At 40.5% G+C, this 25,887-nt stretch overlaps 1 protein-coding gene and 1 pseudogene across 8 annotated transcripts in view; one reads left to right on the top strand and one right to left on the bottom strand.

The window, feature by feature from the left end:
* The window catches only part of LYST (lysosomal trafficking regulator), a 170,804-nt gene that overhangs the window by 118,125 nt on the left and 26,792 nt on the right, over positions 1–25,887 (top strand). For all 8 annotated transcript variants that reach the window (XM_045087285.1, XM_045087284.1, XM_013048559.2 and 5 more), the window contains 6 exons: positions 4,351–4,503; positions 7,858–8,102; positions 12,690–12,756; positions 14,338–14,494; positions 17,366–17,506; positions 20,703–20,920. In XM_045087285.1, coding sequence (XP_044943220.1) covers positions 4,351–4,503; positions 7,858–8,102; positions 12,690–12,756; positions 14,338–14,494; positions 17,366–17,506; positions 20,703–20,920 — 981 coding nt within the window. The remainder of the gene's footprint in view (positions 1–4,350; positions 4,504–7,857; positions 8,103–12,689; positions 12,757–14,337; positions 14,495–17,365; positions 17,507–20,702; positions 20,921–25,887) is intronic.
* LOC106004217 lies at positions 19,454–19,930 on the bottom strand (annotated as a pseudogene).

Raw genomic sequence — 25,887 nt, 5'->3', positions numbered from 1 at the left:
AGCAGGTATTGTGACTCTATGTATAGATTGGACTTAATTCCAAACTTTTTCTTTTAAAGATACTTTTAAAAAGAAGACCATACCATCTTGTCTGGGGTACAGTCTGATCTCATAGCAGTTAGTATTATGAGTCAAATTCCAAAGCGCTCCTGTTAAAGCGAACAAGCAAAGGGGGAAGAGAGAGAGAGAAAGCAAGAAACAGACTCTTAATTATAGAGAACAAACTGATGGCTACCAGAGGGCAGGTGGGTAGGGGATGGGTGAACCAGGTGAAGGGGATTGACGAGAGCACTTGTGGTGAACACCAGGTGATGTCAGGAAGTGTTTAGTCATTGTATTGTACCCCTAGAACTATACAACACCATATTTTAACTAACTAGGATTAAAATAAAAACTTGAAAAGTACAAATTTTTTTAAAAATGAAAAAATGAAAGAAAAATGCTTGTTATGTTAATTTATTTATATTTATTCTTTTTATCACTATCCTCAGTAGCAACAAATAACTACTTCTTACCAGTCCCAGTTCACTGTCAAGTACACTTACCTTCACAAAGAAAGGAAAGTGTTGTATAATTGAATAACTTAAGTAATTCTGATATTCACATGCCTTAGTACCATAATTTTTATTCTGCTGGAAGTACTGCTGTTAGTCAAAAAATAACAAAAATGACTCTTAATTCACATTTTTTTTGTATTTCAAGACTTTTTGTCCATATGAATTAGCTTGTGTGCCATTAAAATATTGTTTTGAGATCCTGGTAATAAGAGAAATAAGGCTTTTTGTTTCAGAAAAGTTCTAAAACCAAGAATTGCTAAGGATATACTAAATAAGATTGCATGTGCTTTAATAGTGAATACATAGGTGATTTTTAAAAAATGAGCTAAAACATAAAATTTTGTTGTAAAACAATATGAAAATATTTAATATAGCCCCCCCCAAATTGAGTAGGCATTCTTTCATGTGGGATTTATCTAGCAGTTGCCACAGTATTTATCCCAGCTAGTAGAAGTATGGTTAATTATTTTTCAAGATGTCTCTTTTTTAGCAACCAAGAAATTTAATAGTTGATATATAAGCAAACATTTTTCTGGATCCAAAAGATGCCATTTTCCCCCTTTAAAACTCTCCTTAAAATAATCTTGTTTTGTTTTGGCTTTTTTTTGAGAGTGAAAGAGCCTTCTCTCCTCCATTCTTTAGCACTTGTTCCCACTTTACATATGACATTTGCTGTCTTGCATTTTGAATGTTTATATACTTTCCATCTGACACAGATGTATTGCATGCAGAACACTTAGCAGAGCACCTTGCTCCTAGATACTTAACATCTGCTGAGTTGCAGGAATCAATGAAAGTTAAAGCTCAACAAGAAGGAATTCAGTTTTATGTGTGAGAATATTAGATTTTCATTAAAATGTTTAATTTTATTTGTAATATATTTCCAACCCCTACTTCTAAAAGCCAGTTGGAACTTAGTACAATACTGTAATACACATGGAACAGGACAAGTCAAATTTTAAAAATTTCAAATAAGGTTTTAGAAGGATGAAGAGCCTGGGGTAAGATAGTCATGTGATGGAGTTCCAAGTTTTGCACTGAGCTCCTGTTCCAACACAAAGGAGAAGTAAATGCAGTTTTCCAAAAGGGAAGACTGATGAAAAACCAAAATAGGATGCAGGTTAACTTGATGAGGTAAATTCTAACTAGTTTTAAACTTTAGTAGAAGCTTTTATCGTGTTTTCTATTGAAAGCATTGAGTAATGTAATTCATGTATTCAGTTGCAGTTTACAGACTTAGATACGTTTTTAAAAGTTTTCTTGATCTTGTACTTTGGTAAGGGCCCATTGGTGGTAAGAAGTATAGGACCTATGGCCCCTAATCCTTCATTCTAGAATGTGGGAATTTGGGATGCCTGAGTGGCTCAGGTCATGATCCCAGGGTCCGGGGATGGAGCCGGAGGGAGGCTCCTTGCTCCAGGGAGCCTGTTTCTCCCTCTCCCCCCTCTCCTCCCTCTCCCTCTTCTCCTCTTGCTTGTGTTCTCTCTCTGTGTCTCTGACAAATAAATAAAATCTCTAAAAAAAAAAGAAAAAGAAAAAAGAAAGAAAGAAAAGAATTAGGGATTTGTTGAGGGAGACTGGGATTAATGTGCAGGAAGACCCAGCCTTCCAGTGGTCACTTTATCTCTTCTTCCTTCTGCTGACCACATGGGAGAGGAACATAGCCATCTGGTGGGCGACGATCTGTGAGCTTACAGTCGATGGGGCTGATTGGCAGAGGCTGCTTTGCCTTTCCTGGGAGATGCAGAGGCATGCGAACTGTGCGTCAGAGCTGGTGAGCTCCCAGGCATGCAGATAGGTCAATTTTAACCCAATCCATGTGTGAGGGCAGGCCCACAGTTGTCTACTCTCCACCCTGACCCCAGGCCAAGAGAGACAAGCTCCTGTTTCTTTCTCTATTGATGGGCTTGTGTGTTTATAGACAACAGGAACATATCCCTTAATGGGCTTTAGATTTCTGAAGTAATTTCATCCCATACTCTGCTCCAGAGAACCCAGTGCCTCATCTTCTTTCTTCCAGTTGTTTCAACCTGATCACTTAGTCTGTGACCCCGGCATGCTTTTCACATTTCTTGTTATTTTTGCTTCCTGGGATTCATTTTCCCTTAATTTCTTGCCAGCTCAGCTTTAAACTCAAGTCAGTCTAGAATGGCTGTGTATTGTAGGAGTCTAACCATATAACATTCTGGGAAGGGAAAACCATGGCGATAATAAAAAGATCAGGGGTCCACGGGGCAGGAGGGGAGGGGGAGGTGGAGCACGAGGGAATTCTGTGGGAGGTGGTGGTGGTGGACACGTTTCCCCGGAGACATTAGTCAAAACCGACAACTGCGTCACGCCAAGAGTGAACCCTAGTGTAAACTATGGCCTTTAGTCAAGAATAATGTATTCAGTGGTGGCTCAACAATTATTACAAAGGCACCACACTACTCACACTGATGGGAGACGTTAATCATAGGGCAATTGTGAGTGCAGGCAGGGAATACATGGGAACTTTATACGCTATCTGCTCGGTTTCCTGCAAACCTAAAACTGCTCTAGGTTAATGCTGGTCCCCACATGCAGGGCACTCTCACTCATATTAGGGGTATTACTTTCCAACCAGTCACCTCTGGTGGCTCCCTCCCCCTTTTGTTTATCTTCCCATATCAGTCCGCCTTTCCCATTCTGCTTTACCTGCCCACTGGCGTCTTCTGCCCCTGTAGAGATCCAGATGTGTATAATTCTGATCTCGGGCTGATTTCATGGGTGATCAGAGTTCTTTGGTAGGTAATCAGCTCACTTTAGGGTACAGGTTGAAAAGGCACCTCCTCCTACTTGGCCAAAATTAGCAAGACAGGAAACAACATGTGTTGGAGGGGATGTGGAAAAAGGGGAACCCTCTTACACTGTTGGTGGGAATGCAAGTTGGTGTAGTCTCTTTGGAGAACAGTGTGGAGATTCCTCAAGAAATTAAAAATAGAACTTCCCTATGGCCCTGCAATTGCACTCCTGGGTATTTACCCCAAAGATACAGATGTAGTGAAAAGAAGGGCCATCTGTACCCCAATGTTTATAGCAGCAATGGCCACAGTCGCCAAACTGTGGAAAGAACCAAGATGCCCTTCAACGGACGAATGGATAAGGAAGATGTGGTCCATATACACTATGGAGTATGATGCTCCATCAGAAAGGACGAATACCCAACTTTTGTAGCAACATGGACGGGACTGGAGGAGATTATGCTGAGTGAAAGAAGTCAAGCAGAGAGAGTCAATTATCATATGGTTTCACTTATTTGTGGAGCATAACAAATAGCATGGTGGACATGGGGAGTTAGGAGAAGGGAGCTGGGGGAAATTGGAAGGGGAGGTGAACCATGAGAAACTATGGACTCTGAAAAACAATCTGAGTGGTTTTAAGTGGTGGGGGGGGTGGGAGGTTGGGGTACCAGGTGGTGGGTATTGTAGAGGGCACGGATTGCATGGAGCACTGGGTGTGGTGCAAAAACAATGAATACTGTTATGCTGAAAATAAATAAAAATAAATTTAAAAAAAAAAACTAAAACTCCTCTAAAAAATAAAGTCTCTTAAAAAATACAAATAAAGTCTTTTTAAAAATTCCTTAAATTTCATCCAGCATTTTGAAGTGTTTTGTAGTAAGGGGGTGGGGCAGGTCAGGGAATCTTATCTGCCATATTGCCACAAAAGGAAGATGTCTTATTTCATTTTCACGTTTTAAAAAATCTAAGATTAAAATGATTATTTATATTTCCTATGAAGCAAACACTTTCATTTATTTCTTTTGTCTTAGAGCCTTCAGGGAGAATTGGAACCAGCGTCCTTCTCCTGGACATATGAAGAAATTAAAGAAGTCCACAAGCGTTGGTGGCAGTTGAGAGACAACGCTGTAGAGATCTTTTTAACAAATGGTAGAACACTCCTGTTAGCATTTGATAACACCAAGGTAAATTTGGCTTTATTAATAGATACATATGTTTGAAGTTATCATGGGTCCAGTGTAACTGTACTCAAATGATTTTATCAGGGTTTAACTTATTTAAACTTTGATTCACTGTTTCTGTCATCAAGCAAAAATTGCTCTTGTTAGTCCTAATTAAAGTGAACCTTGGCTATATTAGAATGATTTTTGTCCTTCCAAACTGTGTTAAATTCCGATTCTCCAGAGTAACTATATCTGTAAAAAGTAAGTGAATGCATAATCAACCTGAAAAGAGCAATTTAAACTTGAGAGCAGATTCCATTGTTTATAAACCCTTTCTTAACCCCCACCACATCCCTTCAGCTTCAGTTTGTCTGCCGTCCTTTATAGAAAGGAGAAGTGATGTGTGCTCACTGCCTCCATTCTCTTTTGAAACGCTCCTGGCTGGTTTTCTTCTCACCACTTCACCTAGAACTCTGGTTGGGGTTCTCAGTGACCTCCGTGTCCAAACCCTATGGTCACATTTCTCGGTCCTCATTTTACTTGGCCTATCAGCAGCTTTTGACACCAGTGATTATTTTCTCCTTTTTAAAAAAAGATGATAATAATAATAACCTTCCCAGGGCACCTGGGTGGTGCAGTCTATGGAGCAGTTGACCTTCCAACTCGGTTTCGGCTCCGATCATGATCATGATCAGCGTCAGGAGATCAAGCCCCGCATTGGGCTCCGTGCTCAGCAGGGAGTCTGCTAGTGCCTCTTCCTTTCCGTCTCCCTCTGCCACGCTCTCTCAAATAAGAAAGAAATAAAATCTTCAAGAAAAAATTAATCTTTTCCACTAGGTTTCTGGGTCATCACTTTTCATTGGCTCCCCTCCTGTTGTCAGGGCATTCCTTCTCAGTCTTCCTCGAAGATGCTGCTTGGAATGCCTCTGGGTTCACTCCGCAGACCTATTCTCTTCTCATCCACTCTTAGGACTTTAAATACTACCTGTATTGTAACAACTTACAAATTTGGGTCACTACCCAAACCCCTCCTGGGAATGCCACACTCAAATACTTAACTCCCTCCTGGGCATCTCCACTTGAAAGTCAAATCAGCATCTCATATTGAGCACACACAAAACCAAACTTCTAATCTGCCCCCTCAAAATCTTGTTGCCGTTTTCCCCATTTCAAAAATTAGCAACTCGAATCCTTCTGATTGCCCAGGCTAGAAATTTTGGGATTCCCCTAGACTCCTCTTACTCTTTCATGCCCTACATGCTCTCGATCTGCTGACTCTCCCTCAAGATAGGTCTGACTACGTACACTACTACCCTCCTGGTCTAAGCCAGCATCATCTCCTGCCTAAAAATCATTACAGTAGCCTCCTAACTGTCCTTCCTGCTTCCATTGCTCCCCCTTCTTTCAGACTATTCTCAACACGATAGCTAAATTGTGTTGATCATGTCATTCTCTACTCACAACCCTCCAATTACTTCCTGCCTCACTTGGTTAATGCCACAGTCCTTATAATAGCTGAATGAAGCACTGAATGATCTGGCATCTTGTTATCTCGCTGACCTTCTTTTCTATCATTGTATCCCCTGCTCTCTCCATCCATGGCGACTTTGTTTTCCTTGACTAGGCACACTAATGCCTCGGGGCCTTTGCACTTACTGCTCCTGCTCCAGAATACTGCCCGGAATGTTTTTCCTTTTTGAAATCCACATGACTCACTTGCTCACTTTTTTAGGTTCCTTGATCTAATGTCTCCTTCTCAGACCTTCCTGACTACTCTTAATAAAATAATAACCCCTCCCTTACTCCTATCCCCAAGTCTCCTTGCCTTTGTTCTGTTTTCCTCTATAGGACTTAATAACATCCAACATTGTCTCTCCAATAAAATGTAAACAGTTTGTTTTGTTAAGTGCTATAGCTTCAACAGTTTGAATGTGCCTGATCAGTATTTGTCAAAGGAATGAAAACTTCCTTTTTCTTGCGTGGTTTTGTTATGCAGTCTGTCATAAACTCCTATCAGCCTTAGCTTTAGAAGGTGGCAGTCTTCAGATTTAAACTATAAGTTTAGGTTTTTGTTTTTCCTTGAACCGATTCATTTTTTTTTAATCGTGGTTAAAAAAAAATACATAAAAGAAGATGGCCATTTTAAAAAAGATTTTATTTATTTATTAGAGAGAGTAAGTGAGCATGAGTGGAGGGACTGGAGGGAAGCAGAGGAAGAAGCAGGCTCCCCATTAAGCAAGGAACCCAATGGGGGTCTTGATCCCAGGACGCTGAGATCATGACCTGAGCTGAAGGCCCATGCTTAACCAACTGAGTCACCCAGGTGCCCTCATTTTAGCCATTTTTATGTGTTAAATATATTCACATTGTTGTGGAACAGGTTTGCGGTGTAGATTTTTAAACCCCCTGTGACCTTGCCTGTTCCATAGCCATAGCTCCATTTCTTTATTTACTTTTAGTCCTGTCTCTGGTTATCTGCGACTGTGGCTCTCATTCCTTTGCCTTAAGTCCATACACATTTAGGATAGATATTTCAATTTGTTTTTAGTAAAGCCCTGGATTGTCTATTTTTTCCCATTTATTACCAATCATCATTTAATTACTTTAGAAAAAATCAGATTACCTTTTTCTGTGACAAGTTTTGTGAATCTCTAAAAAACCAAACAAACACAAAAGTTTATTGCTTCTCAATCAGTAGTGAAAATCAAATATCGTATTTTACATAGGATATCTTATTTCATATTCATGCAATAAATATTACTATTCTCATATTACAGATGTGGTAGTAACACAGAGGTTTTAAGATGGAAGCAAGGCTATCTGTCTAATTAAGATGACCATGCTCTTTTTTTTTTTAAGATTTTATTTATTTATTTGACAGACAGAGATCACAAGCAGGCAGAGAGGCAGGCAGAGAGGCTGAGCAGAGAGCCTGATGTGGGGCTCAATCCCAGGACCCTGGGATCATGACCTGAGCCTCAGGCAGAGGCTTTAACCCACTGAGCCATCCAGGCGCCCCGACCATGCTCTTTCTAAATACCTTGTTGCATTTATTTAGATGAAGACTCTTCTTTATCCTTTTTTTTTTTTTTTTTCAGGATCTGTATATAAGTGACTTTTCTATACAGACATTTTCTTACCTTCTTATTAGCTGATTTCTCTGGCAACACAACATAACGTTTAGGAGTCCAGCCTTCGGAGGAAGCCCCGGAGTTGAATCTCAGTTCACCACCAGTGGATGTTATTTGGGCAACAAGAATTTTCTTGGTGGCCTTGAAGTTACTAATGTGCCTAAAATATGGAGACTTTGGAGAAAAGTATCAGTAACCTAAAAGAAAATCTGTTTGTTTGTTTTTTTCTCTCCTTTCTTTGCAGGTCCGTGATGACGTGTACCACAGTATACTAACAAATAACCTCCCTAATCTCCTGGAATACGGCAACATCAATGCTCTGACAAATTTATGGTATACTGGACAAATCACTAACTTTGAGTATTTGACTCACTTAAACAAACATGCCGGCCGATCCTTCAATGATCTCATGCAGTATCCGGTGTTCCCGTTCATACTCGCTGACTATGTCAGTGAGACCCTTGACCTCAATGATCCTTCAGTTTACAGGTAACTGAAAATGGTGTCACTTGTTGGCTTTGTCCATATGCTGTCTTTATTTCGTTAAAAACCTATCAGGATTTTCAACCATGCACCAATCTGAAGGAATATACAATGAACCCCATCTGTCCATAACCTCAACTCGACAGTTATGAATATTTCTACCAAGCTTGTGTCATCTCTTTTTTTCTTTTTAAGACAAATCACAGACATTTTGTTATGTTATTCCTGTGTTCTTCAGCACACGTCTCTTAAGAAAGTATCGAACATTTTCTTACTAATGTTACAGTGACACTATCATATCTAAGAAAATTAACAATAATTTCATGGTATCATCTAATACCCAGCCCATTTTCCAGTGTCCCCCAATTATATGAAAGATTTATTTTTATACTTGACTGGCTCATATTGGGCCCAGTATCACCTTTGGTTGCTTTGTCTCTGAAGACACATCTAGAACAAGCCGTTGTTTGTTGGTATGCATTTTCCTCTTCCTTTTTTCCTAACGTCGACTTGTTGAAGAACAGACCAGTTATTTTGTAGGCTATCCCCATTCCCATGTTAGTATTTACCTTCTTCCTTCAGCCTCTGTATTTCCTAGAGACTGGAAACTAGTTCTGCAGTCTCGCTTAGACCGAGGGTCAGCCTTTTTGGGCAGGTGTCCTTTGTAGGGGGTGTGAGCTTCGTATTGACCAACATATTGACCAATTCAGGAGACACATGGCGTCCATTCTAATGATGCTCACATTGATCCATGGTATCAGGCTTCCCCTGAATTTGTTTCTGTCATTGATGACTATCTCTTAAGTCGGTTATTTATTTCACTAGGGGTCACAAAATAGTGATTTCCTATTCTCTCATTTCTTCTAAAATTTTTTAGAAGAAAACATACAAGATGAGCCTGGTATTTGTTGTGTCAGAAAGCAAGGAAACAGGGGCGCCTGGGTGGCTCAGTGGGTTAAAGCCTCTGATTCGGCTCAGGTCATGGTCCTAAGGTCCTGGGATCGAGCCCCACATCGAGCTCTGCTCAGCAGGAAGCCTGCTTCCTCCTCTGTCTCTCTCTGCGTGCCTCTCTGCCTACTGAGATCTCTGTCAAGTAAATGAATAAAATCAAAAAAAAAAAAAGAAAGAAAAGAAAAGAAAGCAAGGAAACTAATAGTTTTGTCGGAAGGATGTGGAGGCCATATTTACCTACCTGTGTTCGTTGCAACAATGCTCACAACAGCCAGCTGGGGGAGGCAGCCCATGTCTATCTGTGGATGGATGGATGGGGAATTTGTGGTACATACATACAGTGGAACATCATTCCACCTTAAGAGGGAGGGAAGTCCTGTCATACGCTATAACATGGATGAACCTTGGGAACATTGTGCTAAGTGAAATATTCTAGCCGCAAAACAGACAGATACTGTGACATTCCACTTATGGGAGTTCTCTAGGGTCATTAGACTCAGGCAGAGAGGGGAATGGTGGTTGCTAGGGGACAGGGTTTCACAGGGGAGCGGGAAATGGGGAGTTGTTTAGTGGGGGTAGAGTTTTACAAGATGAAAAAGTTTTAGACGTTTCATGCAACAATGTAAATATGGTCAACACTATTGAACTGTTTATTTGAGGATTGTTATGATTATTAATTTTGTATTGTGTGTTTTTTTTAACACAACCCAAAAGAAAAGTAACAAAGGACTCAAGAGCCAACTTGAAGTGGCTAACACCGCCAAAGATAGGACAGTCGGAGCATTAGGAAAAATAATGACTACAATTGATTAAAACACATTAAAAAAAAAACCTCTTAGGTTAATAATGATGCTTTTTATTTTAATTTTTTTTTATTTTTTTTTTTTATTTGACAGAGAGAAATCACAAGTAGATGGAGAGGCAGGCAGAGAGAGAGAGAGAGAGAGAGGGAAGCAGGCTCCCTGCTCAGCAGACAGCCCGATGTGGGACTCGATCCCAGGACCCTGAGATCATGACCTGAGCCGAAGGCAGTGGCTTAACCCACTGAGCCACCCAGGCGCCCCAATAATGATGCTTTTTAAAGGCTTCAGAAACAAACTTACTGGTCGCCACTGGATATAACTAGGGCACCAGTTTCTTACCTTTGACATTTGCCAATTAAAGCAAAAGAATTAAGCATTTATCCTGCTTTTCTTGAATGAATTGCCTTTTAGAGTAACCACATAGCCCTAGTTGATGAAGAAATATTCTGGTTATTTAATTTTTTTTTAAGTTTTCTTAGGTTATTTAAAGAAAAATTGACTCCAAATATTCTACTTGGTATATTAGAATATATATTTTTTAGAATATTTTAACTACTGAGAAGTAGTCCTAGCTTAAGACAGTTTTCAAGAAATCAGATACAGGGCACCTGGGTGGCTCAGTGGGTTAAGCCGCTGCCTTCGGCTCAGGTCATGATCTCAGGGTCCTGGAATCGAGTCCCACATCGGGCTCTCTGTTCAGCAGGGAGTCTGCTTCCTCCTCTCTCTCTGCCTGCCTCTTTGCCTACTTGTGATCTTTCTCTATTAAATAAATAAATAAAATCTTTAAAAATGTTTTTAAAAAATCAGATGCAGCTTAGTATGTTTGTCAATTTAAAAAACAGCAAGTGGCGTGTTATTTCCAGACATTTTTATCCACTGCTGATGGACATTTAGACATTTTTGCACTACTGGCATAAATAGATCCAATCTTTCTGGAAGGCATTTGACAATATATCGCCAAGTACTCTTCAAGTGTATATACTGCTTTAGCAATTTAACTTCTTGGACTTTTTTTTAGGAATACTTAAGAATATGTACTTTACCAGAAAGGTTCCCACTGGAAGTAAGTTTCATGAGGTCAAGAACTCTGGTTCATTGCTGATAATGGTGCTTGGCATTGCGTGCAAAAATTTGGCCATATGGATGGATAGTCTTAACATCTTTTTTTTTGACAGCGAGAGATCACAAGTAGGCAGAGAGGCAGGCAGAGAGAGAGGAAGGGAAGGAAGCAGGCTCCCTGCCAAGCAGAGAGCCCGATGCGGGACTCGATCCCAGGACCCTGAGATCATGACCTGAGCCGAAGGCAGCGGCCTAACCCACTGAGCCACCCAGGCGCCCCTTAACATCATTTTTTTAAGTGGCTAAAACTTAGAAACAACCTCAATGCCCAGCACCAGGTTCAAGTTAACTGCTTTACATTGCAGCCATTAAAAATGGTATTTTAGAAATATTTAGTGTAGGTGGGGAAGGCTGTTATTTTTATTTTTAAACGTGAATATACACATACAGATAACCAGAAAAACAACTGGAAAGGTATATACCAAAATGTTTTACCTGTGAAGAATGGTATTTTAGCTGATTTGGGGGTTTTTCTGTCTGCTCATCAGTAATTTCTGATTTTCCAACCACAACAGTATTATTTGTGTTCAAAAAAACCTATATACACTGTTTAGAGGAAATCCGCATACCTGGATCTTAAATGTGATTTCTCCTATTTTGATATGTGAATTTGTATCTATTCTATAAAACTGTTTTTACTTTTAATGAATTTTTTAAGATTATAGAAAGGTCTCAAAAACCAAATTAGTGCTTACTATCATCAATTTCAGTATCCCTAGGATATAGGCATATGACTGGCTGGCTCAGCAGACCTGGTTTGATCCACTGAGCTTTGGGCAGATCTTGATGTTGATCTAATTATGGAGCCAGAGGTTGGAACTCCAGATGGCTGCTAGCCCCGTGGTCCCTCAGCCCGGGAGGCTTCGGCCTCGGCGGATCTTTTCCTCTTGTTCTTCCAAGTGCTACACAGGGAGGCTGCTTGCCTGTGTGGCTTGGAAAAGTGAGGATTCATCCCAGTGTTCTCTAGCGTCCCTGACAGAGTGTGAACACCAGCACAGACACAGCTCTACTGTGCAGATGAGGATGTCACTCCCCGTCTGTGAGTTAGACAATAAAACATGGATTTCACTATGCACACGCCTAGTCTCCACTTGGTCATTTTTAAATTTGTGTCATTTTGGGGTGCCAGGCTGACTCAGTCAGTAGAGCATGTGACTCCTACCTTCAGGGTCATGAGTTCAAGCCCCACATTGGGCATGGGGTCCACTTAAAATTTAAAAAAAAAATTTTTTTTAAGTGTCATTTTATTAATTTTCAGTACGTAACCTAATAATTCTATAATATCTCCTCATGGTCCTGCTTCCCATCCAAACCGCCCTTCCGTCTTCACTGCTGGACAAGTGTAGGTCTGGAAAGTGGGGACAGGCATGTCAGAGCTCAACAGGAATCAGCTTCCCTAGACAGCATCGGTTCTGATTCTGGAGGAAATGGAAGAAGCGAAGAGAGCAGGGGCCCCAGCATCCCTTCTTGTCTAGGTTACTCGTAAGCCGGGAACTCCTGAGTGGGTATGAATCTATTTAGGAAATCCCACCATCTACCAGTTGATTCAGTCATAATCTTGAATGATGGCTGTTATGTTGCAAAGCAACATGTGTAACCACTACACTGAGGGCCACGTGTTTGCTGATCACAGGTTTACTTACGGATGCAGGCATGTAGGCAGCTTAAGCTTGACAATATCGAAAAACTTCATCTTTTTCCGTCCTCTCTTCATTTGTAGAAATCTCTCTAAGCCCATAGCCGTGCAGTATAAAGAAAAAGAAGATCGTTATGTGGATACCTACAAGGTAGGCTTCGTTTTTCCTCATATTTTGATACATGAGAACTCAAGTTTTATTTTACAGACTTGAGTTTTACCTAATTTAAAATTTATAATATTGACTTTTGTGTTTTTTACCTTCTTGTGCTTTGAGTGACAAACAACTGGAAATCATTATATGATTTTAGGTATTGTTGTCTATCTCAGTTCTCTGAAAACACTGCCCAGAAAAAGAAATACGCTTGTTGTGGCATAAATTGGAAGCTAATAGTCCATTGTTACATCCATATATAAATAACTATATTCCTTTAAAAAAAAATCACAGGTTTTCAGGATCCTGCTATTTGTATCCCCTAGTGTTATTTATAGAACAATATCAGTCTATTTATAATAGACTGTCTATTTATAATGTATTGTAATTCCTTATTATTCATATTCAGCAAATTGTGCATTAGTTTATTAGCAGAAATTTACCAGATTTTGAAGTTTAAAAGTATAATTTATCTATTTCTGAGAAATTAACATTAATGGAATTCTGTTGGAAATTTTCAAAAAACTCATTAGCCACATGCTGCATTCTTCACAGCAGTATCAAGGTAAGAGCAGCTGAAGCAGTCTTCTTGCATTCACATTGTTTTGTAGCACAGTTGCAGAAAGATCTCTCCAAGTGTCTTATAACAGTCACTCCTTGATTCTTCTGCAGTTGAAAGTGGGGCAGTGCTATGGAATCAAGGAGAAGTGACTCCAGAAATTCACTATCGCCTGACTTTGTTATCAGAGCCAGACAGAAGCTATGGGTGATGAGTGACAGATATTAAATATTTGGTTGAGCTTCCTACGTCATGATGGGAAGATGGGAGGCATGAGAAATCACTGTATTCGTTTTTATCTCAGTGAAACTACATTGCAAAATAGTCCAAAAAAATGTTACCTTAATACCTAAGAACCTTAGTAACATGGTACAGTTTTTCCACTGCTGTTGCCTTTCCACGCTAGAGAGTTTCTCTAAAGAACATAGCATTGTATCTTGAGACTCATTTTTTAAAATGCAGGTGTCTCTAGTGACAGTAGCAGCTCTCCTTTATCGAGCGCATAATCAACTTACATATGATAGGCTACGTTGGGAGCCAGAGTGCTGGGAGGCAGGGTGCAGAGCAGGTGAGTTTCCTGTGACGGAATGAGAGAGTAAAGGTGCAGACTGTGACATGCTTCTTGAGGAACCAGGACTCAGTGGGGCACTGAGGAGGAGACACTTTAGGTGGCTGAGGTCCAAACACATGGCAGGGCAAACCATAGAAAATGGTGTCAAAGGGATAGGATAGGGGCACGTGGGTGGTTCAGATGGTTATGATCCAGGTCTTGATTTCGGCTCAGGTCATGATGCTCGGGGTCATGAGATTGAGCCCTGTGTTGGGCTCTGTGATAAGTGTGGAACCTGCTTGGGATTTTCTCTTTCTCTCTGCACCCCACTTGTGCTCTTTCTCTCTCAAAATAAAAAAAATAAAATAATGATTTTTTAAAAGGAGGATTAGTAGAGAAGATGGAAAGAAAACTGGTGATACCTGGAGCACTCTCTTATGAACACTGTCTGATTGCCTGTTCCCTTCAGTACTTGGAGGAGGAGTACCGCAAAGGGGCCCGGGAGGATGACCCCATGCCCCCCGTGCAGCCCTACCACTACGGCTCCCACTACTCCAACAGCGGCACCGTGCTTCACTTCCTGGTCAGGATGCCTCCGTTCACAAAAATGTTTTTAGCCTACCAAGGTAAGAATTATTTTATAACTACCTAAAATATTTTACTGGGTCATTGGTGGGGGGAACTTGACATACTTCCTGAGACTGTATTGAGACTAACCAAACCACAGGAAAAATAATCCTACTTATTCCTTCAATAAAATTCTTTCCAGAAATTTGTAGTGAACCAGATTATCTTGCTAATTTGTTGAGTTTTCACTGCAGATTAGACATGTATGTTTATAAAAATGCAATTCACTTTTTTAAAATTAAGATGTAGTTCACATCCTGTGTAATTTGCAAACTTTATCCTTATCAAATGTATGCAATTTACTTTTTAAAGATGTTCAATTTAATAGTTATTTCTAGTGGGAATATGTTACTGTCATTTATTGTAAGTAGTTAATAGGAGAGCCACACTTCCACCATCACCATAGGAACTGTCTAGTTAATGAACTTCTGCACCTGGGTGTCTCGTTCAGTTGAGTGTCCAGCTCTTGATTTCAGCTCCAGTCATGATCTCAGCGTCATGAGATCAAGCCCCCAACCTGGAGCTGTCTTAAGACTCTCTCTCTTCCCTCTCGCTCCACCTCTCCTCCCCGGTCAGCCTCTCTGTCTCTCTCAAAAAAAGAGAAGAATGATAATAATCTACTCAGTGTTTTAAGTGGCAGCTCACAGGCCAGAAGATTACTTAGAGGTGAATTTACTGATGTGTGTGCAAAGGAGGACATTCTTTCCTACCAATTTCTAATGAGGACTGTGGTGTGAGCTCTGTAGTTTTTCCTCATGGCACTCAGAATCCTTTGTGGGGTCATTATCCATTCATTTACTCAACCTTCTTGATCTTCTTTATGTATTTTTACTCACATACCACCTCTTGGAGGAATGAATTTTGCATTGTCTCTCCTTGGTCTATAGAAGGGGCTTTCTTCTGTTTGTCTTTGTGTAAGTACACAGAACAAATGTTCCAGTGACAGCTGTTCAAATATTTGAAGACTCTTGCCCTGTCCCCTTTTTCCCTTTCAGTCTTGTTTATCCCCAAGCTAATTATCCTTAGTTAATTTGACATCAGGTTGAGAGCCTCCTGTATGCAGGGTCGTATCCCAGCTGCTGCAAGGAATCCAAAACATAAATAAGACCATTCTGTACTTACCGAAGAGTTTTAAAAACCAGTGCGTAAGCCATCCTTGTTTGTTCTGGTTTCCAAACCTGTCACTGTTCTGATCATTCTTCTAGACATGTTCTGGTTTGCAAATGCCCTTATTAAAAAGTGACACTCAGAATAAAAAAGAGTACTTCACATGTGTTTTGGGACTGCTGCAGCATGTAACAGGACTCTCCCTGCCCTCCACTTTTTTCATGTAGCCCAAGAATCTATTAATATAAAACTCCCAATCAACTAAAATTTCTTAATTTTTAAATATATATTGTTATTATGCCAGTTTTCTTCATGCTGTATTTATGCATGATTAAAAAAAACAACAACAACAACCAGAGGCTACTGCAATCCCCGTCAACTTCATCTGATTAGCTAGACTCGGGGGCCTGGTCCTGGGCTTCTCATCTTGGCCCTGTATTCCTTTTGAGGTGCATCCTCTTTGTTGTAAAGACTGTCCTGTGTGCTCTAGGCTGTTTTTGCAGCATCCCTGGCTTCTACCCACTTGATGCCGGTGGCATTCCCCCACTAGTTCCGTTGTGAGAACCAAAAATATCTCTAGGCATTGCTAAATGTCACTTGGGGACAGAAATGCTAGCTTCAGAACCCCTTGTTTAGTACATGCACATTCTAGATGATAGGAATTTGTGGAAGAGTTTTTTTTTTTTTTAAGTTAAGAAACAATGCAGAATTTGACAGTTTGAACAGACCCTCAGTGTGCTTCTTTCATACCACAGTTCCTTAGTCTCTCTTCTAGATACTATGAATCTGCCGTAGCCTTCCAGAATTACTTGTTCTAGATGCCATTTAGATTGGTTACTTTTCCTTTGAGCTAACTGACTCCCCAAAATAGATAAGAAAGTAATGAAAATAATAGAAAATGTTGCTGGACAGGGAAGCGCAGACCTCGGGAAGAAATTTAGCCTATCTTTTTAAAATTGTGCCTTGCTTGATGCTGAAATTAGTCTGTGACAGTCTCTAAATGAAAATATAAGTATAAAATTTCTGCAACTTCAAAAGAGTTTTCGATAGTACAATATATACAGCTGGTGTTCTCAGGGGCTGGCCTCTGGATACCATTTCATGTTCTGCTAACTGTTGACAGGAAAGAGACCAGTCAAAACTCAGTTCTTAATTATTAGTCTACAGAAAACTTAACAAAGAAACTGCAGAAAAACTTAACAGAGGAGTGACTGTGTTTAGTTTTTTCATTTATAGGAAATTGTACTTCATTCTTTAATTCAGTTACATCTAAAAAGCAGTGCTCCCCCCACCGAAAAAAGAAAAAAAGTAGTCTTAATTTAAAGGTGAAGGAATAGTTTTGTTTTCTGATGGGGAAAAAACTGTTTTACCCACTTGAACTTCAATTTTCCTTCTTTATTATTCATTCAATAAATAAGTCATTATCAAGTACCTAGTATGTGCTCATTGTGGGTTATACCCAAGGTCCCTGCTGTTTAATTCTGCTTGGGTAGACAGATAGTAGTCAATTAAACAAAAAAGTGATATAAATTCATCCACTTTTTGTGTACCAGGAAAACATAATGCAGATTAACAATACTATAATATGGTCTCAAATAATGTATAGAAATATTTATTTTCAAGAACATGAATAACCTCTTTAAAACTGAAAAACAAAATGAACATCATTTTAATCTTTTCAAAGTAGCAGAAATAAACTGTAACAAGCTTTAAACAGAATAAGGTCGTTGTGTCTTAATTGCATTGTTTGTCTTTCTTTATAGATCAAAGTTTTGACATTCCAGACAGAACTTTTCATTCTACAAATACAACTTGGCGCCTTTCATCTTTTGAATCCATGACTGATGTCAAAGAACTGATCCCAGAGTTTTTTTATCTTCCAGAGTTCTTAGTCAACCGTGAAGGTATAGCAGTACATCATTTCTAATTTATAATTCTGTACTTATTTTATAATTTTCTAAAAATAAGAATCACTTTTTTAAGTCCTATTATTTGAGTCCCCCAATAAGATAAATACCTTTATTTATCAAGTGTATCATTTTATTTCCAAGCAAGCATGAAGATTGTAACTATTTTACAGGACCAAATATGTGTGGAAAATTGGTAACTTTTACCTATTAAAGATATCTGTAAAATGTACTTTAGTTTTATTACAGAAATGCTTTTTTTCCTGATTGCAAAGGTTATCATGTGCTCATTAAAAAAATAAGTCTTGAATTTATTGAAGCACAATGTAAGTTAACCAAAATCTCAATGACTTTATGCGGAGTGACCAACTTAGAAATAAAACACCCTAGCCAGAATCTTCTAATACCAAAAAGGGATAGTAGAGGATAAAATCCAGTTTCCGTGATGCCAATGACCAACAATCTGGGCCAACCTTACCTGTTTTTTAGTAGAAGATCAGGTATTCCTCTGAGAGATGTTTGTGGGTCATTTTTCTACATTACTTAATTTTATATTTTTATGTGACCTTTAGGAATATATGCAATTGATAATGGTATCTTTAGAGAAGTTAGTGTTGGGAAAATTCCTTTAGAATTTTATTCTATGCTAACTGGCCTCTCTGGAGCTGTTTGGAGAACCGTTAATCTATCCATGTTCCTCATCACCCGGAGCACGGTTCATAGTGTTGCCCAGATGAGAACCGCCTTAATGGGCTGTTGGCACCCGCACTTTGTAGTACCTGCCTGGTGGCTTTCGGCTTGGGACTCATTTCAGTCTATGCTTGTTTTCTCTGTCCATGGTTTCTTCTATGTATGTTTCCGGTATCTCTGGCTGCATAACAAATGCCTCCAACACTTAGGGCCTCAAAGCAATAAGAAATTGATTATCATTACAGGTTTCGCAGGTCAGAAATTCAGGAGCAGCTCCTCCCCGAGCCTTCAGTGGTTTGGGCTCAGGGTGTGCATTCAGATTAGCTGGAGCTGGAGCTGGACCAGTCGGGATCAGAGCAGCTGGGGGCTGGCAGGCATCTCTCTCATGTAGTGTCCGTGGTTTTCCATGTGGTCTCTCCACGTGGACCAGTTTGGGTTTCCTCATGGCATGGAGGCCTTGGACATTCTCCTCGGCAACTGGGGCTTCCAAAGGCGAGTGTCCCAAGAGAGAAATGAACAGAAGCTGCACAGCCTCTACGAACCTCGCCTTGGAGGTCACAGAGTGGCACACCTGCGTTCTGGTCACAAGTGCCTTGCCCACATTCAAAAGGAAGGAGCATAAACTTTGCTACTTGATGGGAGAGTAGCGAGATTCCAGAAAAGCATGCAGCACAGCAAGGGTTGTTATAGCTATTTTTGGAAAACACTGTTTGCTTTCATGTACATCATGTCATTTCCTATCGGCATTCCATTAAGCCTTTGATTAGCCCCTTAGTCATCTGCTGTGTGTGAAGAGTGCCCACCCGTGATGTGCCCACAGAGCATTTGACAGTTGAGAATGATTTGAGTTTATACAGACCCCTGCTGCTCAGCCCCTCCCCAACTCAGCCCTTAGAGGTCTCACTCACTATTGTTACCTCAGTAGATTCCTGCTGCTCCCAGAGAGCTCTGGGGGTTCTGGGCCAGTCCGTCTTAAATCACTCTGCAGCTGCCTGTAGGATGAGCTGAGCTTCTGGAGATGACCCGCATCCTCACTCCATGTCCATTTACATAAGCCCTTGCTTTATATTTCACATCATATCATTTCAGAATACTTCCAGAATTAGCGAATATCCTGTAACTGTTTTCACAAGATCTAGAAGGAGGCAGACAGCAACTTAATTTTATATGGAGTGTAATCAGCTTTTAAGAAAGCCTTTTTTTTTTTTTAAATCATGAAAAAACTGTATTTAGATTTAGCCAGCTGGACTCAGTTTAGATGATCCCAATTTTGTTGGCAACATCCAAAGCATCATAGTCAGGGGCCAGCCGAACGTATGCCTTCTTCTCTCCATCAGGCCTGATTAAGGTGTTGACCTTGGCTACATCAATGTCATAGAGCTTCTTCACAGCCTGTTTGATCTGGTGCTTGTTGGCCTTGACATCCGCAATGAACACAAGTGTGTTGTTGTCTTCTATTTCCTTCATGGCTGACTCAGTAGTCAGGGGGAACTTGATGATGGTATAGTGGTCAAGCTTGTTTCTCCTGGGGGCGCTCTTTCGAGGGTATCTGGGTTGCCTTCAGAGACGCAGAGTCTTGGGTCGTGGGAACGTAGGTGATGTGCGGATCTTCTTTTTTTTGTGACTGTGGACGTCTTTCAGCACTGCTTTCTTGGCTTTCAAAGCCTTTGCTTTGGCTTCGGCTTTGGGAGGGGTAGGCGTTTCCTTCTTAGCTTTCGGCGCCATCTTCATAAAAGGGCTAAGAAAGCCTTTTTAATTTTTATTCTGTTACGCTGTTCACATTTTCTGCCCATAAAAGGTAACACAAAAACATCTCTGTAACATTTCTTTTAGGACAGTTGTTTTTTTTTTTTTTAAACAAACACTTATGAGATTTTTGTTTACACTAGCAGACAAATGAAACAATTAGAGAACAGCTTATTTAGATCACAAAAGAACCCTCTCATTCAATGTGTTGGAATAAGTTTGTTGTCCATAGAAATGCTTGGTGGAAATGATGTTAGGACAGACCTCTTGACTTACCATAAAGTTAATAGTTCACTTAGGATGTGTATACTTTGCATTAATTGGATTTATTTAAGCTACAGAATGCTAATATTTACTAAATATAATCTTAAATTTATTGTGATGTTAACACCTTAGTTTAATTTTGTAATCAAGTTTATAATTGAATAGAATATATATTTAAGTACTTAACTACATTTGAAGTTCTGATAATATTGAAATTAAATGGCAGTGATTTTCTTCTGTTTTTTCAATATGATATAAAGTGGTAGAACAATAAAGTTGAAATATCTCAAATATAATGAGGATAGCATTAACCCATGTGCTTCTGTCAATAGGTAGATAGATAGATGAACAATGATGTCACTCTCCTCTTTGCCTCTGCTTTCCCTGATTATAGCACATAATATCTGTTTTGGGGAAGTCTTAAGACCTGCTCAGTGGGCCAAATGAGGTGTGCTTTGGGGAGATAAGCATTAATATTAATCTTCTCTTTTAGGTTTTGATTTTGGTGTGCGTCAGAACGGTGAACGGGTTAATCACGTCAACCTCCCTCCTTGGGCACGTAACGATCCTCGTCTTTTTATCCTCATTCATCGACAGGCTCTAGAGTCTGACTACGTGTCCCAGAACATCTGTCAGTGGATTGACTTGGTATTCGGGTATAAGCAAAAAGGGAAGGCTTCTGTTCAAGCCATCAACGTTTTTCATCCTGCTGTAAGTGACTCTTTTAAAAAATATGCATTTATATAAAGCAAAACTGGAATAAAAAGTTAGCTGTGGGGCTATTTCTTTAAAATACCCAAGTTATCAAAGAGAATTAGCAACAGCTTAAATTGCTACCCAAGACTTTTCAGGTTTTATATTTCACTTCTTTAAAAATAACTAAGATGCTATTCACTGGGGGTTCCTCAAGACTATCCCCAGGCTGAATGGGGACTTCAAGACTCGGCAAATAGTTGTACTTACAGAAGGTTTATGACAGTGATGGGTCCAATGCAGAATCATCAAAAGGAAAAGATGTATAGGACAAAGCTGGAGGACCCTAGGCACAAGTTTCCAAGAGTATTTCCCCAGTAAATCACAAAGAACATGCTTCTTTCCTCCAACAACATGTATGATGTGGTCAAGCCAGGCAGCTCATTAGGGACTCAGAGCCCAGGGTTTTTACTAAGGGTGGTCGTGGAAACACTCTCTCTCTTACATGTACTGAAATCCCAAGCCTCAAGAAGGAGAAAAGGCGTTCAGTATAAGTCACACTGTTTGTACAGTTTAGACACAGTAAGCCACTCTTACCCAGTTAGGAAATGGTGGGAACTCTCCTGAAATCCACGTTGCCATATACCAGCCAAGGGCCAACCATGCAAGCAGGCCCTTCCAAGGAAAGCAGTTTGGGCCCACCACCTTAACTCTTTTTGGCACAATGTAAATTCTTAGAAGTAGAATTGTTACACTTTCACATGTACTTTTTGATGTTATTAGATAGGCTATCTCTTAAAAATTTTATTTACTTATTTGTCAGAGAGAGATTGGGAGAGAGAGTGAGCACAGGCAGACAGAATGGCAGGCGGAGGCAGAGGGAGAAGCAGGCTCCCTGCCAAGCAAGGAGCCTGATGTGGGACTCGATCCCAGGACACTGGGATCATGACCTGAGCTGAAGGCAGCTGCTTAACCAACTGAGCCACCCAGGCGTCCTAGATAGGCTATCTTTAAAAAAGAAAAAAAGAAAGAAAGGAAGGAAGGAATAAATAAATAAATCTGGGGCACCTGGGTGGCTCAATCCTTAAGCATCTGCCTTCAGCTCAGGTCATGATCCCAAGATCCTGGGCCCCCCCATCAGTCTCCCTGCTGGGCAGGAAGCCTGCTTCTCCCTCTCCCACTTCCCCTGCTTGTGTTCCCTCTCTCGCCGTGTTTCTCTCTGTCAAATGAATAAGTAAAATCTTAAAAAAAAAAAAAAAGAATGAAATCTATTGAGGAAACGTTTCATCTGGTAGGCTCTGGTATGTGAAGGTGAGTAAGATTCAGTTGGGGACAGTGGGGCAAGAAGGGAAAGTTGGGGTGGTTGTGCCTACTAGAGATGGTAGTGGGATCCAGATGAGGCCTCCAGAAGGAAATTTCTCAAGGAATGAGGGGCAAAAAGGCAAATTATAAAAAGCTATAGCCTGGTGTTGCCTAGTGGCTACTCCAAGACTGTGAGTCCAGCTTAGGAGCTATTACTCCCCTGCATACGATGTTCAGCCTCTCGGCTCCCCCAGCTTTGTAATTAGGAGGTAGGGCGGAGTGGATCTTGGACTTCCCCTCTAGCTATAGTTCTCTGAGTAGGTTCATCAAGTGTTGTGACAAATGCTGCAAAAATGCACACATGAACCCAGAGAATGTACTCTGTACCTAATTCATGCAAGAGACCCATTCCTGAATAGCTGTTTTGTTTTGTTTTATTTGACAGAGAGAGATCACAAGTAGGCAGAGAGGCAGGCAGAGAGAGGAAGGGAAGCAGGCTCCCTGCGGAGAGCCCGCAGCCCTGGGGCTTGATCCCAGGACCCTGGGATCACGACCTGAGCCGAAGGCAGAGGCCTCAACCCACTGAGCCACCCAGGTGCCCCCTGAATAGCAGTTTTAAAATAAAAATCTCTTTAGTCCATTTTGCTTAGTAATTATTTTAAATACCTCTAAAATAGCAGAAAATTCAAATCCTTAAGAGACTTAAGGTCTAGGAGACAGAATAAGACAAAATTACTGATGACTCTGATAAAAGAAGTGTTATGGCAAAGTGTTTTGGAAAAGGGGAATAATAAAGTTTCATGGGTGAATCATAATTCTCTGCATAAGAGTAGTATAAAGTAAGGCTTCAGGTATAATTTTTGGCCTGCCTTCATATTTGTTCTAAAATGTAACTTTAAAACCAACTAGGAATTTCTACATTAACCTCATTATACTCTGCGCCTATGATCCTAGCATATCTTTTCAATTATTCTTGTGAAAATTCACATTAAAAGTATCTGGATGCTGAAATATACCACATAATTGTCATTTTACCATTTTTGTCACTGTTTGTTTGGGACTTTAGAACTTTAAAAAGCATAGAGTTTATGCCTTTGTTCTAGGGATTTGATAACAATTCATGGAGCCAAGGAAAGTGCAGTGACTACCTACACAGTCTCTGAATTCAGAATTGAGTTCAAGCCCTCACCCTGTGACCCTGCCACTAGCTGTGTGACCTCGGGCAAATAGCTTAACCTCTCCGTACCTAAATGTACAAATCTGTAAAAGTGAACAATAATACCAACCTCCTAAATAAGGAAGGAAATCCATACAGGATAATGTGTACCATAGAACCACATATAAGAAACATTAATCTTTTTAAAGAATGTAGAAATGCCTTTTGATCATAATTCATCATTCATATATAAGGTTCACATAGAAACTGATACCATAGAATGTAAAGAAACGCTATTTTCAAATATACTTTTTAAAGCTCTGGCTGGAGGATTATTCCAATCTTCATTTGAATTTTTTAGTGTACCAAGTCAAGCAGCCATTGAGAATGACCATGCTTACATAAGCATTTCTTTCTTTTTTAAAGATTTTATTTATTTATCGGGGTGGGGGGAGAGCGAGCACAGGCAGACAGAATGGCAGGCAGAGGCAGAGGGAGAAACAGGCTCCCTGCTGAGCAAGGAGACCGATCCCAGGACGCTGGGATCATGACCTGAGCTGAAGGCAGCTGCTTAACCAACTGAGCCACCCAGGCGTCCCACACAAGCATTTCTAACAAGTATTTGATCCCTTGTGGAGGCAGTCAAGGGGGTGGGGGTGGCAAGGAGAGTAGTGTTGATTACTTAACTTCCAAGGAATCTTTGAGATTTTATTTTGGCATTTACAGAAAGGTTATGTCTAGTTATGTAATGAAATTGGCTATGCCTGATGAAATGCTAAAAGCTGCATTGTACAAGCGGGTACTCCCAGGACGTTACAGATCTGCACCCAGCTCCTGACTCTCTCTGAGGAAGTCAGAAAGGAGACACGCACGTTGCTCTCCATCTCACCCCAGGGGATGATAACATGAGGAGGGAGCTTGTAATAGCGCTCTTTACCTTAAAGAGCTTGCAATTTTCACCACACTTTTTCAGAATCACCCCCAGTTTTTGTTAGAACCTAAATAGTACTCTCTTGAACTACCTACCAACATCATATCTTAACTTCATTTTTGCCTTTTTCCTGTAATTACTTTAAGCAGATGACTTTTTCCATTACTTAGCATTTTACACGGTCTTTTTTAAAATTCTAACACTGAGGAAGGCAAAAAAGGACCATGCCAAGTCCTGAATCTGTACCCCTCTTCCAGTCTGATTATCGCCCTGACCACCCTCCCACACACACCTTTCTCTTCAGCTTCTAAGAAGGTGCTTCACAGAGGACAGCACTCTCCCTACAGTGCCTTGGTCAAAATGGAATCCTTTGACTTTGTTTCTTATCCAGTCCTCCATCTCCTGCCAGGGAGGTGAAGCTGTCTGTCCTGCCTCCTCCGCTGGCAGCGTCACCTCCTCCGCTGGCAGCGTCACCAAGATGGGGTGAGGGAGGCTGAAGGGAGTTGCAGCACATCCCAGCCTTCTCCCCTCCAACCTTCTAGTCCGTTTTAGCAGCGCATGTGAAACCTCCAAAGCAAACAGAGACAGGAAATCAAGATTCAGATAATCCTCTCTGAGGCCGACATGCATTGGTCTTGAGCTTACAGAATGGAAATCAGAAGAATTTTACTTGGGTCTCAGTGATACTAGTGTTCAAATCCCTAACTCTTCTGCCCAGGAAAAAGAGAGAGAGAGACCTCAAAAATCTAGGCTCCTTACTAATGTCTATATAGATGCCTCAATAGTTGATGTTCATGGACATCTCCAACGTGGTGTGTGTGAGTGAAGGGAATAAGAAATTCTTCCTCTACCCTTCAACATCTCCCAGCTGGCCTAAGAGTTAAATTCACATAAGACAGATTAATAGGAAAAAACAACAACAACAAAAACTGGAGTTCAGTTATGTGCAGAGGGTCAATAATGAAATCAAGACCTCAAGAAATGACCAAGGCAGACAGTTTTTACACTTTTTAGACAGAGAAACGAAGAATCTATGAGGAATTGATAGGGCAAAGAAAACTTAACTTTGGGAGCTTCAGTTAGTAAGGATCTCTAAACAGAATTTGGGCTGGGACAGCAAATTAATAAAAAGTAGCAAGTGTTGTTTATCCAGTCTTTTCCACTCTAAATTTCCCATCTCCGGTCATAAGGATAGCTCTTTACCTCCTGCTATGGGGAGGCTACCTTTCACATGGAAAATTTATTTCCTGCTCTCAGGGGAACGGAGGAGGGTCTGGGTCTCCATATACAAGCTGTCTCCTAAGTAACTTATTTAAAACAATTGATATGCTTCGGGTGCCTGAGTGGCTCAGTTGGTTAAGCATCTGACTCTGCATTTTGGCTCAGGTCATGGTCTCAGGGTCGTGAGATAGAGCCCTGTGTCAGGCTCTACATGGAGCCTGCTTAGGATTCTCATTGTCCCTCTATCTGCCCTAATCCTGCATGTGCTCTCTCTTGCTCGCGCACACGCTCTCTAATAAATAATCTTTAAAATAAGATAAAATCAATAGGCCAAAGTGGTCCATCTTTGGGCAGCCTGTCCTTGGCCCTGACGTG

Source organism: Mustela putorius, unplaced genomic scaffold (genome assembly GCF_011764305.1).
Source record: "Mustela putorius furo isolate JIRA1106 unplaced genomic scaffold, ASM1176430v1.1 tig00001075_pilon_pilon_pilon, whole genome shotgun sequence".
NCBI lineage: Eukaryota > Metazoa > Chordata > Mammalia > Carnivora > Mustelidae > Mustela > Mustela putorius.
Note: the sequence above shows the minus strand (reverse complement) of the source record. Positions and strands in the feature narration are given on the sequence as shown.